Source organism: Phodopus roborovskii, unplaced genomic scaffold (assembly GCF_943737965.1).
Source record: "Phodopus roborovskii unplaced genomic scaffold, PHOROB, whole genome shotgun sequence".
NCBI lineage: Eukaryota > Metazoa > Chordata > Mammalia > Rodentia > Cricetidae > Phodopus > Phodopus roborovskii.
In genome coordinates this window covers 97,213-115,844 of record NW_026125471.1, presented here as the reverse complement: position 1 = coordinate 115,844, position 18,632 = coordinate 97,213, and the positions used below count along the sequence as shown (strand labels likewise).

The following is an 18,632-nucleotide window of genomic DNA, read 5'->3' as shown; positions in this document are numbered from 1 at the left end:
TCAATTTTATCACTAAGTTCTTAGTTGTCCTCATAGTATTCTGAAGTGCTAGAAACTGGTTAGTTTTATCACTGAACTCATGCATATCCAGAGTTGCTAATTGAAACAAACCAGTGGCATCATTTCCACTTTCTCACAAACCATCATAAGTTTTATATACAGAATTCCCAAATAATTTGCTACGCACAAGTGATGAATCAGGATAATAAAATCCACTTATCACCTTAAATTTGTAATGTAGTTCACATCGTTGGCTTTCAGTAATTTCCAAGCTCCCAGAAGAGGGAGTTACTGGACAGGCTTTCTGAACCTGTAGGTGCTGGTAAACTTAAAAGCTTATTCTAGACACACACACACACACACACACACACACACACACACACACACACACACACACGATTCATCCTTATATTTCTGTTGTTCTAGAGAGATATCTGGAACGACAATCAGTATAGTTGGGGTACTTTAGAGTAACAGAATGAATGGAATGAATATCTATCCTTCTGTGTGTGTATATACACACAGGAAGAGAACACCAATTGGTTCTTGAATATCAAATAGTCAGCCTTGGAAACATAAATACCAGTAACATTATAACTACTGAGTAGTTTTGTGATATGTGTGCAGATACATACTCATATATAATGTATTAGGTGCTAATAAAAAAGAGGGCACATGTTTTTGAAAGATAGCAGGGAGCATATATTGGAAGATTTCTGTGTCATGAAAGCAAGAAGAGAAATGTTCTAACTATAAATAACCTCAAAATTAATAAAGTCAAAAAAGGAAGACAAAAATAAAACAAATGAATAAAGGATAACAATACCCCAAGGTAAAACCAATGCACCAATCTATATAACTATCAGGGAAATGCAGACAGTGCTGCCCTAGCGATAATGTCAATCATCAGGAATAGAAATGATAATTAATAGTGGCGTAAGTATGGGGAAAAGAGGCAGACGCAGACACTGGAGTGGGAGTGGGAACTTGAGAATCAACTTTTGAAATCAGTCTATATGTTCTTCAAAACTGAATAACAGAAAGAAAATGACTGTATGATCCAATTACAGCACTGTTGTGTGACACTATTCCTGTGGAACCATGACAGATATTTACTTATGGCAGATAAGGATCCAATGACAAACCAAAGTTGGAAATCAAAAATTTCTAACGTGGTGAAAAAATTATTCAGTTTGTTTTCTCTTTTTGGGTGTTTTGTCTGCATAATTGTCCGTGCAGCAAGTGTGCTCCTTGTGCCCACTTTAGCCAGAAGAGGTCATTGGATGCCCTGGAGTGAGGTTACAGATTGAGTGTTCATGTGAGGGTACTGGAAATTCAAAGTGAGTCTTCTGAAAAAACAGAGAGTGCTCTTAACCACTGCATCATCCCTGAGCCCAGAGGAACATTGACTTATATTGGGATATAATTTACAAGTGTGATAGCTGCATCATCTTGCAAGGGTGATGGCTAATGAGGCTGGAAATCTGGGAATCACTGCACAGCTTCGGACAGCTCAAGGAAGTTTGAAAGTGTCTTTCAAGACACTCATTACCTATTCAAGGTAACTTGCCTTGTCTAGTCTGGCCCAGACAGCTTGACTGCTGCCTGCTTCATGGCTGGTAGGAGCATCTTCTGTGCAGCTCGGCTTGGTTCAAATACGTAGTGCAATGGTGGGGAATAGAGAGACTACTGAAAGGTCAACTCAAATGAAATGTCCATGAAGAAGCTACATGAGGACCTACCATTTTGTAACCTACGTAAAAGTTATAATAAGTGAGAGTAGTAGAACACATGTGCTATAAAACAATCAGGCACTGGATAATGTGTGCTAGATGTTTAACTGTGGATAGGGCCAGAAGAAAGGAGAAAGAGTGGGTGGGTTAATGAAAAGGAAGGATTGTGTGAAGCTTTATGAAATCCCACTGTCTTACAAGTTAATTGTAAATATAATTTTAAAAACTGAGCAGAGGTACCGTGCATGTGTAAATAATGCTGCTGCCAGACTGGTGCCACATACCAGTCATCTGTCTAGGCCTTACTGGTCATAGAATCCCCATTGTCACCCCAAACAAAAGAGGTCATTACCTGTGCTCTTGCTTACCACCGTAAGTACATGATGTTGCTGAAGACATTAAACACTTTGGTTCCAAGACAGAGAGGGAGAAATCTTGAACTTACCAAGGAACTCTTCCTTCTGACCAGGTTTAGTAGCACTGTAAGGTCCTGTCAGGCTACTGGCAGAGAAAAGATGCCCATGGTCTTATTCACCCCTGGCCCCAGGATCCTGTATTACCAACCTACTAGTCAAGATGTCTGTACTGATCCAATAGAGGCATGACCACTTATGAGCATAACGAACCTGTTACATGACTGCATTTGATATCTGCTCCACAGAGGGGAATTCATGCCTGGTAATGTAAACAAGGCCAAAAACGAATTAGGAATTATAGGTCCAAGGGCAGAGCCTATGGATGTTTTGTTAATGATCATGTGATCAATCTAAATATTTATGATTGCAATTATCAATTTGTACTACTCTCAAGCTTGGTAAAGGAAGCTTCTTACAGGTGGTAGTGGGCAGTGCAGGGACTCACAACAGTTCAAAAAATGCTGAGAACAAGCAATTGTGTAAGATTGGTGCAATTAGCATTTCATTGTTGCTGAGGGAGGGTCCCATGAGACTCTTTTACCTGCATGAAGTTCTACTGACAACTGTAGTATTTTAAACTTTAGAGTTAATACTTCTCCAGTCTTACTCAGTACTTCAAAATGAACTGAACTGAGCCATGTGAATTTTTGTTGCTATTTTAATTTTTTATTAATTAAATTTATTCATATATTTTAACTCCCCAATACAGTTTCCCTTCCCTCCCCCCACCGACCTCCGACCCACTCCACAATCCATTCCTCCCTTTTTCTGTTCAGAAAGGGCAGGCCTCCCATGCATATCCCAAGCATGCATATCAAGTTGAGGAAAGACTAAGCTCTTCGAGGAAGCTAGGAGAAAGAGAAGGGGAGGAGAGGAAAGCACATGGGATTAGGAAGAGTGAGTCAGGGGAGGAATAGATGAGAGAGAGAGAGAGAGAGATACCATAAAAGAGGGAGCCATTATGGACCTAAAGAGAAAACTGACTCTAGAGAAATGTCCAGAGATCTACAAGACTGACCCCAACTAACAATTTGAGCAACGCTAGAAAGGCTACCATAAGTGCCTTTCCCTGATAATGAGATAGATGACTAACTTATCCACCATCATAGAGCCCTCATCTAATAGCTGATGGGAACAGAAGCAGACACCCACAACTAAACACTGAGCCTAACTGGAATCCAGATGCAGAGAGGGAGGACAACACCAAGCAACAGAAACCCACAGAGACAGCTGACCTGAACAAGGAGGAGCCAATGGGCCCCCAGACTGATAGCTGGGAAACCAGTATTGGACCGACTCAGACACCCTGAACATGAGACTTAGTTAGAAGGCCTGGGCAGTCTAAGGGACCTCTGACAGTGGAACCAGGATGTATCCTTTGTGTATGAAAGGACTTTGATAGCATCTTCCCCATGGAGGGATACTCCCTTAGCCTAGAGGCAGGAGGGAGGGCCTAGTCCCTACTCCAAATGACTTGACAGATTTAGATGACCCCTCCTGTAAGGCATGACCCTACACGTGGAGTGGGGGAGGGAATGGGATGGGAGGGGTGGGGGGACATGGGAGGGTGAGAGAGAGGGAGGGAGAGGGAACTGGGATCAATATGTAAAATAAGAATAAAAATTTAAATAAAATAAAAAGACTAAGCTCCTCCTCTTGTTTTAATGCTGGGCAAGGCAACCATTATGAGGAATAGGTTCTCTAAAGCTAGCCAAAGCATGAGGGACAGCCCCTGTTCCCACTCCAATAGTGCCACATTTAGATCCCACTATATAGCTGTCACACATATGTGGAGGGCCTAGGTTAGTCTTATGCTGGCTCCCTGGCTGATGATCCAGAATCTGAGCTCATATGAGTCCAGATTAGTTATTTCTGTGGGTTCCTTTGTGATGTGCTTCACACACACACACACACACACACACACACACACACACACACACACATCTCACTCCCCATCCCACCCCCCTCCCCTGGCTGGCACAATCTTTCCTCCCTCTCCTCAGCAGGATTCTGAGAGTTCAGCTCAATGTCTCTGCATCTGTTTCTATCAGGTACTGGATGAAGGCTCTCTAATGACAATTGGGGTAGTCACCAATCTATGAGTATATCAGACTATCATTAGGAATCTTCATGTTGACTTTCTTTTCTTTTTCTCTTCCTAATCATGTTTGGTTCTGCCCTAGGTCTTTGGGCTATCCAGCCTCTGCGTCCTGGCAGTCCAGGCAGTTTCATGGGTGGGCTCACTCTTTTGCTATGAGCCTGAGGCTGGACCAGTTATTAGTTTGCCACTCCCATAATCTCTGTGCCTTTATCCCCTGCAGGGATAGACAGGGCAAACTGTGGGTCAAAGTTTGTGTGGTTGGACAGATGTCACAATCCATCCGCTGAAAGTACCCCCAGTCACAGATGGCCAGTTCAGGCTATGCATTCACCATTGCTAGTTGTCTAAGCTGGAGTCATCCTTGTAGATTCCTGGGAGTTTCATTTGTACCATGTTTCTACCGACTATGAAATGCCACTACTTTCCAATCATCTCTTTCAGTACACTCCCCTCCATTCACCTACCCTCCCTCCAAGCCCCACCTGATCCTTCATGTTCCCATCAGCACTTGTCTCAATCCATCTTTGAGACCTCTTCTATTTCTTTCTCTTGGAGATCCATGTATTTCCCCTTGGGCACTGGTTGTTACCTTGCCTCTGTAGGCATGTGGATTGTGGCAGGGTTATCCTTTACTTTATAGCTAATATCCACTTAAAGTGCCTCCAGAGCTGTGGTTTTAAAAGCATGCATGACTACACCCTTTGTCTTTAGGTATATCTAAGCTGTATGTGATCATGACCATGACCTTCTGGCTCACTATAAGGTTTATTTTGAAGTCAAACAAAAGATGAGAATTATTTAGAGCACACTGTCATCACAGGATATTTGACAACACCGTGTGAATGGCATCTTCCAATTGCTTTTATAAAGAGCTGAATGGCCAATAGCTATGTAGGAGAGAATAGGTGGGACTTCCTGCAAGAAAGAGAAGCTGGACCTGAATCTGAGTGCCTGGTAGAAGCCATTGAGCCACAAAGCAAGTCATGAAGGAAAAGGGCCACAAGATAGAAAGTAAATTAGTAGAAACAGGGTAATTGAAGTTATAAGAATAAATTGGGAACAAGTCTAAGGTGAAGGCCAACCTTTCATAATTAATAAGTCTCTGTGTCATTTTGGGCAGTGGTGGCAGCCCAAAAGAAAATCCAAATACACTTTCATGATTTTATTTTCAAGAACACCAAATACACTTTATTAGCATGAAAAACCAATCAGAACAAGACACAGCAAGCTGAAACAGACATTGGCAGTCAAAAGGGTTAGTGTTGCATACAGCCTTTTTTTTTTTCCCCTTCTAGTAGCCCTGGTGATACACAGAGGGATATAAAATAACCCCTGAAGCAGCTGATGTGGAACCCAGCAGTGCTCACCAGCAGGCACAGAGCACAGAGACAGACAATGAGATTGGACTTGGCTACTGTAGTGCAAATGTCTGAGAACTCAGTCCAACACTGAGAAGCAACACTAGAATCTGACAATTACTCAAGCTGTACTACATCCTATACTAAGTGACAAAAAGGTGGCAAGTGATGTTATTTACAGACATCGCAGTTGTACAGTACCTTTTATATCTACAATTCGGGTTTTCTGTGAAGAGTTAACTGCACTAAAATGCTATAAATTGTACTTAAGTAATTCAGCTATGAGCTGACAGAGAAATACTGCCATCCAAATGATTATAGTTTATCATAATTTGATATCAGCAACTCGCAGAATTACTCTCATCTGATGTGTCTGGGCATCTTCTAGTCTTGTTTCCCTCCAGGTTCACAAGCTCAAGAGCACAGGAAAAGATCCATTCTGATGAAAATGTGGACTGCATGTGTCCACTGAGAAAAAAATCCCATTCGAATCTCCAACTGCACACCTGTCTGAAGCCACAGCCAACATCCCAGAAACAAGACTAGTACTAACCTGTAACTCTGACCTTGGAAGAATTATCTTAGAGACCTTGGTTTAGTAGAGAACAAAAGGACACTGATCATAAACCACATGGTGACTGAACCTGTGGCCAGAAAAATTGCATTTTTTTTTTCTCTCCCAAAGGAAGACAATCTTTTGTTTTCTTACTTGTCTTGGACTTTCAATGCTTGATTTATACTTAAGTACAAACATCACTACTTTTGGAAGGTTATAAAAAAATTCTTAGAAAAACTAATTTCAAACATGAGTCACACTGTTCAACTACCCATCCAGTATTAGTAACATGTTTTTCAGTATGAAATAGAATTCATCATAGCAAATGCCCCAGAATTGCCTCACTCAGTCACCAGAGCCATTTAAAACCAACCAGCTCACTAATTTGTGGTGTTTTCACAGCTCTGGACACCTGAACACAATGTGTTGTTTCTAGGCACCTTTGTCTGTGTAATAGAAGATCACACTGGATAAAGGCTAATGACTAAGTTCACATTCTGAGTGAAAAACCCTAGAAGCCAACTCTGCTTCCAATGATTCTACTGAGAGCAGACAAAAGGAACAGAGGTTACTTTGTCTTGACTTGTTCTCACTCTAACCAGCAAACCATAACTTTCTGTTTATAGTGACACTCTTTTTAAAAAGCTCACCAATACCATCATACATAGTGCCCCTGCAGACCACTGCAGGGCAGATATACTGCGGTCTGAAAAGAAAAGTCCTATTCAGTGATATTGTAAGAAATATTTCAAAACACATGCAAGAGCTGGGTCTTTATAATGTTCCCGAAGCCCAGTGACAATGGAGGAGTGAAATTCACAAGGGTTGGGGCATCAAAGCTGAAGTTGTAGTTCCACTGTTCAAACTGGGCATGCAGGGAAGGTCCCAGAAAGAAGTCAGCCTGAGCAGAGTCCCTGAGCAAAACCATGTCCTCATGTTTACTTTGTAGGTAGGCTTCTGCTTGCTATGGGACCATCACGCTGCAGTATCATGGATTCCCTGTGATCTGAAGCAAATCAGGCACAAGGCACAGAATGAAACTGATCTGCTTATGAGCTTTCCAAGTTCCCTGTCTGCTAACATGCAAGGGGAGATCCCAGGATACCTAATGCTGCATCTGTGTCCATGACTGCAGGGACAGGGTGGTTGAGTCCTCTTCTGAGTTGCAATTCGTTTGTGGTACTGAAGAACCATGACCACTTATCTCCATCATCCCAGGGGACTCACTTTGGTCTAATTTGTACAATGGATTGATCTGTGCATTAGCTGCAAATGTGTGTATTTGTTGCATTGGGAGGGGGGATCCACCCCTTCTTCAATGCTCAACCATCTTCTCTCTGAGAGCCTATCTTTCTCTATCTTCTGGAGACACCAGTGAGGGATCGAATCTAGCAAAAAATGTTGAATGAGGGCTCACAGGAGCTGTATACTGTTTAATCTATTGTCACTTTAGTACTAATCTGAGGCAGCAGGAAAAGGACATTTCTTCAGCATTAATTCAGAAAGATGAATTTTTCTTTTATTGGAAAAGCAAGGCTTTGATTGCCTGGTGTAAGTTCTCATGGGGAAACCCAAACCCAGTGTCCTGGAGCCTCTGTCTCAGTAAGGTGCTCCTAACCACAGGACTCCACAGTGCCTGTATCCTCTGAAAGCTGCTTTGCATTCTACCAAAATTTTTCTCAGTATTCAATAAACTCTGAGTCTTTTGTGGAAAAGGACTACTTCTCCTCCCCTCTCCATGGGGTGTAGTGAGAGTAGGAGTCTCTTTGAGCAAGCTTTGTTCCCTGGTGGCACTTGACTCATTGTCCTTTCTCAACGCTTATTTCAACAATCTGCAGGATCTCCACAGCATAGTTTTGGCTTCATCTTGAAAAGATCTTTGAAGGGTTTATTCCCAGATGTAAGGCAACAATTCCTCATAAAGGACTGCTCTGCTGCTGGGGAGTGGAGTCTCCCAGACTGATGCTTTTCTCAAAGAGACACCTGCTAGAGTTCATGTCCACATTTTAGGGGTGGCTTCCTCCTTCATGGCTAAACAGAGACTGGCACCTGGGTTTCAAGTTGTTCCACATTTCCTCCACTTTATCAATTGATTTAAAAAGTGAAAGCCTACTGCGTGCAAGATCCCACTGTGCATGGTATGGTGCACAGAGGCTCAATGCAGTGCTTGTCTTCCTCTTCCTGGTCCATCCTGGTCAAGTGCCCTGCCACCTGCACCAAGGTGCAGAGGTGGCTGCCCAAGGAGTACTGTGCCAGGTGTTGGGACCTGGGCAAGGAGTAGATGCTGTCTGAGTGCTGGATGACCATGAAGGACACTCAGTGGCCAGAACACTCATGGTGGCCTAATCCAGGGCACCTACAGCTAGGCAGGATCACCAGGGCAGCACTACCAGGGCAGCACAGCCAGCGACTGAGCAATTCCTACAGTTTTTGAGTTCCATCCTAGGCTACTGCCAAGCTAGGGCAGCCTTGCTTCCTCAGGAATGAATCTGGCAACTCCAGCTTGACCAGAAATCCCCTGCTAACACAAACCCACCCATTCCAGGACGCCCCCCCTCCCAACCCCATCAGAATGAAAAATACAGGACAGGCAGGACCACCCATTAATATTTTGTTGTTAATGTTTACAATTTAGAACTAGGTAAAGGATTTGTCAAATTGAATGCATTCCAGGGATGGAACTTTCAATGAATAGCAAGAAAGGAATTGTAAAGATATGCTTGGTCAGAAGATGAATTTTGTGATGCACAGCAAAATTACAGATAAAACTCAAGGCCTTTTAACATTTTTATGTTATTACATTTGTCCTCATTATGATTGTTTTTATAAGAGACAGGGTTCATGTAATCATAGCTGTCATGGAATTTACTATGTAGTTCAGGATGGTCTCACACTTAGAGATCCTACTACTCTGTCTCCTGAGTGTGGGACTAAAGGCTTGCACCATCATGCCTGGTACCTATTTAATTTTGGATGTTAAACAAGATAAATGTTTTTATGACAGCTTTTCCCAGGGGCTGGAGATATATCACTTAGTGTTTAAGTTCATTGGCTGCTCTTTCAGAGGATAGGGGTTCAATTCCCAACACATACCCAGCAGCTCACAATTATCTGTAACTGCAGCTTCAGGGCATCTGATGACCCTTTTTGGCCGCACCTATATGTAGTGCCAGCAAAACAAGCAGGCAAAGCACAATGACAGTAAAAGAAATAAGATTTTACCACAGTAACATGGGGGGAATTTTATTTTGGCATATACTATGTGATATTTTCTAAGATTTAAACCTCATTAAAGATTTCTACAAGTTTCTTACGTTTATCTTTCTATTATAGATACTGTTGTGATTTATAAGCAGAGAATACAAGAAAACACTATGTCACAAAATTTACAATGGTGTCTTTCTCTAGTATGAATTTCCTAATGTTTCCTAAGACATGTGAGATGGAATAGGATACATCAGTCTTTGCATTTGGAAATTTTCTTTCCAATATGAATTTTCTGATGGGTTCTATGATGTTTGGACCTAGTAAAAGATTTGTCATATTCCTTACAACTATAAGGTGTCATGAAAAACATATTTACAGAATGACATCTCCCCATCAATAAGGTCTCTCTCCAGTATGAAGTCTTTGGTATGTTCTAAGACGTGTGCCCCGGGGTAAAGGACTTGTCACAATGTGAATGTTTGTAAGGTTTCTCCCTAGTATAAACTCTCTGGTGTTTTCTAAGATTTGTGCCACTGGTAAAAAAAATGTCTGATTCCTTAGGACTGCAAGGTCTCTTTCTAGTATGAACTCTCTGATGTACTATAAGAAGTGACAGCTTGGTAAAGGACTTGTCACATTTCCTACATTTGTAAGGTTGTTCCTCAATGTGAACACTTTGATGGTTTCTAAATTGTGAGTTCCAGGTAAAGGATTTGTCACATTTAATACATTTGTAAGGTTTCTCCCCAGTATGAACCCTCTGATGTGTTCTAAGATGTGTTTCCCGAGTAAAGGACTTATTACATTCCATGCATTTGTAAGGTCTCTCTCCAGTATGAACTCTCTCATGTCTTGTAAGATCTGAGCAACAGGTAAAGGATTTGTTACATATCTTACAACTGTAAAGTCTCTTTCTAGTATGAACTCTCTGATGTGTTCTAACTTTTGAGTTCCAGATCAAGGACTTGTCACTTTCTATAGATTTGTAAGATTTCCCCCCAGGGTGAATTTGCTGATGTCTTCGAAGTTGTGAATTCCAGGTAAAGGACTTGTCACATTCCATACATTTGTAAGGTTTCTCTCCAGTATGAAGCCTCTGATGTGTTCTAAGATGTGTGTCCCGGGTAAAGGACTTATCACATTCCATGCATTTGTAAGGTCTCTCTCCGGTATGAATTCTCTCATGTCTTTTAAGATCTGAGCAACTGGTAAAGGATTTGTCACAATCCTGACAACTGTAAGGTCTCTCGCTAGTATTAACTCTCTGATGTGTTCTAAGTTGTGAGTCTTGGGTAAAGGACTTGTCACGTTCCACAGATTTGTGAGAGTTCTCCTCAGTATGAACACTCCGATGTCTTTTTAAGTTGTGAGTTCCAGGTAAAGCACCTGTCACATTCCATACATTTGTAAGGTTTCTCCCCAGTATGAACCCTCTGATGTGTTCTAAGATGTGTGTCCCGGGTAAAGGACTTATCACATTCCATGCATTTGTAAGGTCTCTCTCCGGTATGAATTCTCTCATGTCTTCTAAGATCTGAGCAACTGGTAAAGGATTTGTCACATTCCTGACAACTGTAATATATCTCTCCAGTATGAACTCTCTGATGGTTTCTAAGTTGTGAGTCATGTGTAAAGGACTTGTCACATTCCATACATTTGTAAGCATTTTCATCAGTGTGAGCACTCTGATGGTTTCTAAGTTGTGAGTACCAGGTAAAGGATTTGTCACAGTGCAAACATTTGTAAGGTTTCTCTCCAGTATGAACCCTCTGATGTGTTCTAAGATGTATTTCCTGGGTAAAGGACTTGCCACATTCTAAGCATCTGTAAGGTCTCTGTCCAGTATAAATTCTCTCATGTCTTCTAAGATCTGAGCAACAGGTAAAGGATTTGCCACATTCCTGAGAACTGCAAGGCTTCTTTCTAGTATGAACTTTCTGATGTGCTTTAAGTTGTAAGCTCTGGGTAAAAGACTTGTTACATTCCATACATTTGTAATGTTTCTCCCCAGTATGAACACTTTGATGTACTGTAGGACTTGAACACTGGTTAAAGGATTTTTCACAAGCATTGAGTTCGGAGGGTTCAGTTCCAGTATGAATTCTCTCATGTTCAATGAGGCATGAGGCAGTCCTGAAACATTTCCCGCATATCCCACACTCGTATGGTTTCTCTCCGATACTGATTGGTTGTTGCAAAAGCCTGTATGCAGAGCTGAAAGAGTCATCATGTTCTCCCTGCCTGTGATCTTTCTTTGCAGTGTTGACTCTCTGATCTTCAGTAATGTTGGAACACAAATTTAAAGATTCCTCACGGTCTTTAGATTGGCAAGGTTCTTCTCCAGTGTGCATGCTTTCATGTCTACCTGGGTTTGATGAGTCAACAGAGGCAACCCTGTGGTTACTGCATGTGTAGTTGTCCGTAGTTTCACTTGTTCTATAAAGTGCACACGTGGAGGGGCCATGAAGCACTTTGCTAAGCACATTACAACGACAACACTCCTTTTCAGCCTTCCCATGGTGATGGACAGAATCACATTTGCAATACTTCTCTGAAAAGGAGTATAGTTCAGATTAAGAGGGCTTGTTCCAATAATAAACATATGATAAATGACTGTCTCCATAAGTTGTCATTTAACGTAAGTGAACCTGGAACTCCAGATTAGAGCTCACAGTAATGAATATCTTTCAATCATTGTAATTGTATGGATTCTCACAAACACAGCATGACAGCCTTCAAAAAGGTCAGTGAGTTATAACAGGTATCTTTCTCAAAAACCTCTAACTGGAAGGAGATGGAAAAAATAATTGATTGCCATGAATTAGCTTTGAGAGAGAACTTTTTTTGGGAAGCCTCCATCTTAAACCCTACCCACCTGCTGTCTAGCCTCTAGCCTGGACCCTAAGAGAGCACCGAGGCTGGAATTTGAATGCTCTCCTTATTTTGGCACCTGAAATACAGGGAATCAGGAAGGTAAATTCAGACCAGTCCTTGAGGGACTGTCTCCCAGGAAGACTGGCACTGGAGGTCTCAGTAATTGTAGGCTACAGCACTATCTCACCAGGAAGGTTGCTACAAAACTGGAAGTCCCAGAACTTTTGGTGGTGAGTAAAAGAAAAATTTCCCTTAATCCGCCCCACCAAGGCACCTCAAAATGTTTCTTCTGGAAGTGTCCCAGAGACACTTCCTAATTGGCTGCTTCTCAAAGAGCCCTCACCAATGAAACACTATTGGTTCCAAGGACTTAAATGTTTTGTTAAGGATAACTAACTTCCTCCCCCCTCCACCCTCTCTAAGTGCTCTCTTTATACAGTCTTCCTTCTTACTAGGGGTCAAACAAAATCTACACTGCAACAGTCTATTATTAAGAATAATGGCTCTCTCTTCAAGGGACAGAGCTGCTACTTCACTCATGGTCTAACAAAGAAACAACAATACTTGGCGATCCTAATTGGTGTTACCTGTTATGGCCACCTAATCATTCAACAAGATTGCCTGAAAACGTAAACAAGGGTCAAATGTTTGCCCTGCATTACTATTTCAGATCCCTGCCTGCTCTGAATGGGAGCTAAAGGATTAAATTCTGCCTTTAAATCTCTGACCTGTCTGGAAGTTCAGATCCTTGGAGCCTCTTGCTGTTATTCATTTAAAAAACTGAGCAAGTTTCACTAACAAGGTGTTAGCATAAGGCTGTGCTGCTTCAAGAGACTATTTCAGCTGCTTGACTCTTACAACTTTTCCTCCTATTGTTACACTGCATATCTGCCTTCCTCTCTAAATGGATGAAGCTATCTGGCTACTGGTTTCTTTACAAAATATGAGGCCACATATAGGAACTTCCAGTTACCCCACCAGAATCCAGTTCATGGAGACAGGATGCTCTCTCCAGTCTCCAGGGTATGCAAAATTCTACAGGGTTTCTAGGTTCACTTGCAGACAACTACTGGGCTCAAATTCCATAAAAGCCCACTCTCTTTACATCTCTGTTCTCTAAGTTTAATTATTTGCACTCTTCTGAGCCCTTCTGTTCTGGGTGGCCAGCACCTAAAACATCCCAGGGCTGCTACTTGCTTTTTGTCTAAGTCTGAACTCTACAGATTCCACTTAACTCTAAAATTTTAATCTCTTATCCTAACACTATGAACCTATTTCTTAAGCTGTCTGTTTGCCTTCTTATTAAATATCTGAGTTTACCTGTCCTCTCTATCATCCTGTTATATCCGTAACAATTTAAAATACACTTCTCCTTTATCCATAAAGCAGCTGCTTTGGTCTTTTTAATCGCCTCATTGTTTATGATACATTATAAAAGATTCATAATTACCAATGTCCTTATATTTTATATTTCTGATTAAGAGTATCCTCACTTCTGGTTAAGTCTCCTTATGTATATTGTATTTTTGTTTAAGAACTTTTGTTTCCACATTAAGATAACATCATTATTTTTTAGGCTAAATTTAACAGAGATAAAACATAAAGTTTCAGGTTTATATAAGGTAACTAATGCAAAATTGTTAACAATACCTTCACTTAAATCATAAACTATTAAAGATAACTATGAAATATAGCCTAATGATTAATTATCTGAATAACATTTGGAAAATTTCTATAAAATGTAATATGTGTGATATAAATGTATAATTTATATAAAGATAAACTGTTAAAAATAAATTTACTTTAACTATAAAATATATAACTTATTAATTAAAATTTTACTTAATCTATATGCTACTAACAATTTAAAAATATAGATTACTGACTAATCACATAGTATTCAGATATATTCAATTAATATTTGAATATATTCTCTTATATATGTACTAAAAACTATATTTATAAAGATGTTGTTGTAGATATAAATAATTCTCTACTTAAGCCCCTTGCCATTTAAGATGTTTAAACTTCTCATGATAAACAGAACTATGCTTTGTTCTAGTTTCTGCCAGGCTTCTATTTTAGTTATATATACTTTGGAGTCAATTGCCTTCCTTTATCTGTTAAAAGGACAGGGTCAATTCTCCGAGTAAGTCCTGTCCAAAGACAATCTCAAAATCTAAATTTAATATCTGTAATCACTGCCCCCTATGAAGGTATGGCTAGATATACTGTTTAGCCAAAAAGCAAAGTATTTTATATTCCCTTTGAACATTTGAACATTTTTTTAAATGTAAAACTTAAAATTCTTCTGATTTTAATGAAGATATCTCTTTAATTTATATACATAGAGCCTTCTAAACAGGAAAGGAAATATTACTGCTTTTAACCAAAATTATTTCTAGGTTTTCAAACTTCTATTATGACTCGAAAAAAAAAAAAAATGAGTCTCCCTGCCTCTTTTATAACATGGATTTCAATACAGATTACAAATAGTAATAAGCTGATATATATATATATATATGAGAGCATTGAGGCTGGAACCAAAATGAAAGGTGGATGAAAACTTTGAAATGTAAAATGGTCTTTCCTACTACTAAACTTGGCCTGACTCTTGTTTTTTTGTTTTTGTTTTTGTTTTTTTTTTTTTCAGCACAGCGTAACAGATTTTACATCCTATGCTATCAAAACAAACAAAAGACAGGTTATGGATTCTACAAGCAAAATGTTCTCACCCACAAAGACCAGGTTGCTGTAATTCTCCAACATCACATCAATGTACAAAGCCCTCTGAGCAGAGTCCAGGCATTCCCACTCCTCCCATGTGAAGTTCACAGCCACATCCCTGAATGTCAACAGAAGCTGAAATAAAAAAATATGGTTTGACCAAGTGCTACCTGTAAGTGCTTTCCTAGGTATAAGGAGATGGAATGTATATGAGGTAAGACAAATAAAGGCACATTCTATCATGAATGCATTTTACATTTTCTGTGAAAACAGGATAAAACAATAGTCTTAAAAGCAATATACATAAAACAAGAAATACATTTAAGGTCTGGACAAATTATCTATCTGTTATGGATGCTGTGTTTATGACCCATAGGATCACAGTATACACGTCTCAGAAGGAAAATTCATGATAAGGAAATGTGCTTTAAATGCTGTAGCTGTCTGTGGATCATGCTAAAACACTGACACATATCAATCCCATGTGTACTTGGGCCTTAAATGACTATATTGTAATAGGCTTAGTTTTGATGCTTAAACTCTAGATACAATGACGCCATTGCACAGCAAAGGGGTAGGTAGGTATGGAAAACAGAATTTATGACTGATTTTATAGACAAGCATTTTGGGTTTTTTCCACACATGCAAGGATTATAACAGTACTACATGCTATAGATTTTTAACACTGCCATATAAATAAGTAGCCTATGGAATTAATTTTATGAGAATATTTGGGCCACTACAAACAGAAAAATTGGCATCAGCCATATTGATATAATTCAAAATTTTCCCAAGAATATGCATAAGCCATACAGAGACAAATACCAATTTCAGAAGTTTGAAGAATATTTCACTTCATTCCCAAAGAGTATAAATATTGAGGGAACTCCAAATAACACATCAAAAACTCTGAATAACGGTCATAGCAAGGATTTACTGAAGCATGAATAATAGCAACCCAGAGACTGATATTGGGGTTCAAGCTGAAGATCAGAGAAGCAAAGTAGCCAGCCACTAGCACTTAACTCTACTTTAGACAGAAATGGTGTTCCTGTCTCTATGAATCCTCAGAGTGCAATGCAGACTGCCTCCAAGCCTCAGAATCCTAAACTGCCCTTTGAGACTGCACTGAGCTTTTTATATACTCTCTAGTGCTGGGATTAAAAGCATGGGATCCCAAGTGCTGAGATCTCCTTTTAGACAGACTCATTCTTGTGTAGCCCTGGATGGCCTTGAACTCACAGAGATCCATCTGCCTTTGTCTCCTGAATCCTGGGATTAAGAATGTTTGCCACCACTGCCCCGTTTCTATAGCTAACTAGTATGGCTAGCTTTGCATTCTGATTTATTAGAACATAGATAATAATTTAGCAAAATTTAATTAAATACCGAGAAAATAAAAGTGCAAATGGGATAAATAGACATTTTCAAAGGCAGAAACTCAAATGGCCAATAAACATTGAAAAAGCTCTCAGGATCCCAAAAAAGGCCACCATGGTAACACAAAGTAAAACTACTTGGTATAGTGATATATTATTTATGATTCATTAAAGTTTGACTGAGGATTCAGAAAACCAAAGTCAGCCTCAAGCTATAGAGATCAGGCAGTGTTGGTATACACCGTTAATCCTAGGACTCAGGATTAAGAGGTAGACAGAAGTCTGTGAGTGCAAGGCCACCCAGATTTACACAAGATTGAATCAGTCTAAAAGAGCATTAAAGCTCATACCTTTAATCTCAGCATTAGAGGGGTATAAAAGACAGGAGAAAGTAGTCAGTAGGAGGTATTCATTCTCCAGTCATGCTGGGGAGAGGTTTCAGTTTGAGGCTTGGTGAGAGACAGGATCAGCTCAGTCAGCCTGAGGTGGCCCAGTGCTTTTCTTTTCTGATCTCCAGCTTGAAGTCTGAACCCAAGTATCAGTCTTTTATTAATTTATATTACAAGTTGGAAATACTACCTCATCACAGACAGAATGACTGTGATAAATTAACCTGGCAATAAGTGTTCGATGGCATGTGGAGAGAAAGGAAGCCTTACTCACTGTTGATGGAGGGGGAGGGTGCAAATTAATAAAGCCATTATGGGAATCAGTTTGGAGATTATTGAAAAAAAAATACAAGAGAGAACTAACATATGATTCAGCTTTTACTCCTGGCCAAAACAAAACACCCCACTACACAGATATTTATACCTCATATTTACTGCTGTTCTATCAGCAAAGGAAAAGCACTGGAGTCAAACTAATTATCAACAGATGAATGTGTAGTGAAAACTGTATAAAATGGAGTAAGTTCAGCTAAAGAGAATAATAGAAAATAAAAATTTGCAGGAAAATGGATGGACCTAAAATGGGTAATTTAGAAAACACTATATTTTCACTCATATGCAGAATTTACGTGTGTGTGTGTGTGTGTGTGTGTGTGTGTGTGTGTGTGTGTGTAATAATAGTATATGTGGGCATAGTATAACACGGAGAGGAGAACAGGAAAGGTTAAATTATAAGGGACTGAATGCAGGTAATGAACACCAGTTATGGGAAAGGACATAAAGCTAAGTGCTTTTCTAGTTCTAATTCTGGCAGCTTTTGGGTTTGGGTGGTGAATAAGTCAATCAAAATATGTTCAATTGTGAAATAGAAAAACCCATATGAGGCTCCAGAGCTCCTGTTAGCTATGAGGACTCTTAACTGTATAAAAGTACATTGAGTTGTACAGTCTTTGGGTCTGTTTAATTGCAGTAAGGGATTTTATTGTTTGTCTGCTTGCAGAATTCTTCATAAAATTTTAAAAAATTATCAGAAGCAGAAAATTAAAGATTTTTAATCTATCAAAGTATAACATATTTAGATATCAAGTGTAAAGAACCACTGACCTGCGACATGTTTACTGGAGTATCAGCCATTTCTTACTGTTTGACTTCTTTGAGTTTCTTTTTCAGGAACAATTAATAGATGCCTTGCTTCCCTTCAAATAAAGGGGTCAAAAAAAAAAAAAAAAAAAAAAAAAAAAAAGGATTAAACTTAATAGTGAAAGTTGATAGAGAAGAATGCCAAACCATACAAAAGACCCAAGCAACAGAATTCTACCAGGTGTAAAGTCAACGATACCAAACACAGGAAAGCATGGAAAGCATTTGAAGCTTGAAGACAAAAATCATCATCAAGCATTTTGTTACACAAGAAAACTGCTCTCTTAAAATTGGTGGAGATATAAGTGCATTTCAAGATAGTCACCAATGAACACAATTGATTTCTCTAAAGCAGCACTGGAGACAATAAATTAGAGGCAAAACACACACAGGAGAGTCAGAGAAATCATCCAGGAGGACATGGGAAGTAATAAATTTCATGGGAAGAATAGATGAATACAGGAGAACTGGGAAGTATTCATCTATGAGCAAGAGAAAAAGCCACTTATTTCTCAAAAGAAGAAGAATGTTAGACAATAATCCAACCATCAACAACATTAAAATGAAACCATAGGAAATAAAACTAGCCACACTGAACATCAAAACCAAGAATCCTCAATTAAATAAAATCTCATGTGAAATGAATTCAGCACATAACCCAGATGTTCCATTCCTTGGCATAGACACAAAGAACTTGACATTCTACCCCACAGATACTTGCTCACCCATGTTCATTTCTGGTGATTTTTTTG

General features: G+C 39.6%; 1 protein-coding gene and 1 pseudogene across 1 annotated transcript; both read right to left on the bottom strand.

The window, feature by feature from the left end:
• Window positions 1–6,280: 6,280 nt before the first annotated feature.
• On the bottom strand, window positions 6,281–8,500 carry LOC127215530 (suppressor of cytokine signaling 5-like; annotated as a pseudogene).
• Window positions 8,501–9,804: 1,304 nt separating this feature from the next.
• On the bottom strand, window positions 9,805–17,853 carry LOC127215529 (zinc finger protein 54-like). The gene is made up of 4 exons (XM_051175942.1): window positions 17,845–17,853; window positions 14,981–15,107; window positions 10,783–11,922; window positions 9,805–10,109 (listed from the first exon to the last, which is right to left on the bottom strand). Exons 1-4 carry the CDS (start codon window positions 17,851–17,853, stop codon window positions 9,805–9,807), a joined length of 1,581 nt encoding a protein of 526 aa, XP_051031899.1.
• Window positions 17,854–18,632: the final 779 nt, after the last annotated feature.

Excerpts from the sequence above, each read along its gene's own strand:
- LOC127215529 (XM_051175942.1), bottom strand. Across the intron at positions 11,923-14,980 it reads CAGCAACCTGGTCTTTGTGG|AGAAGTATTGCAAATGTGAT; the intron begins GTGAGAACATTT and ends ACTCCTTTTCAG. Across the intron at positions 10,110-10,782 it reads GGTTCATACTGGGGAGAAAC|CTTACAAATGTATTAAATGT; the intron begins CTTACAAATGTA and ends CTGGGGAGAAAC.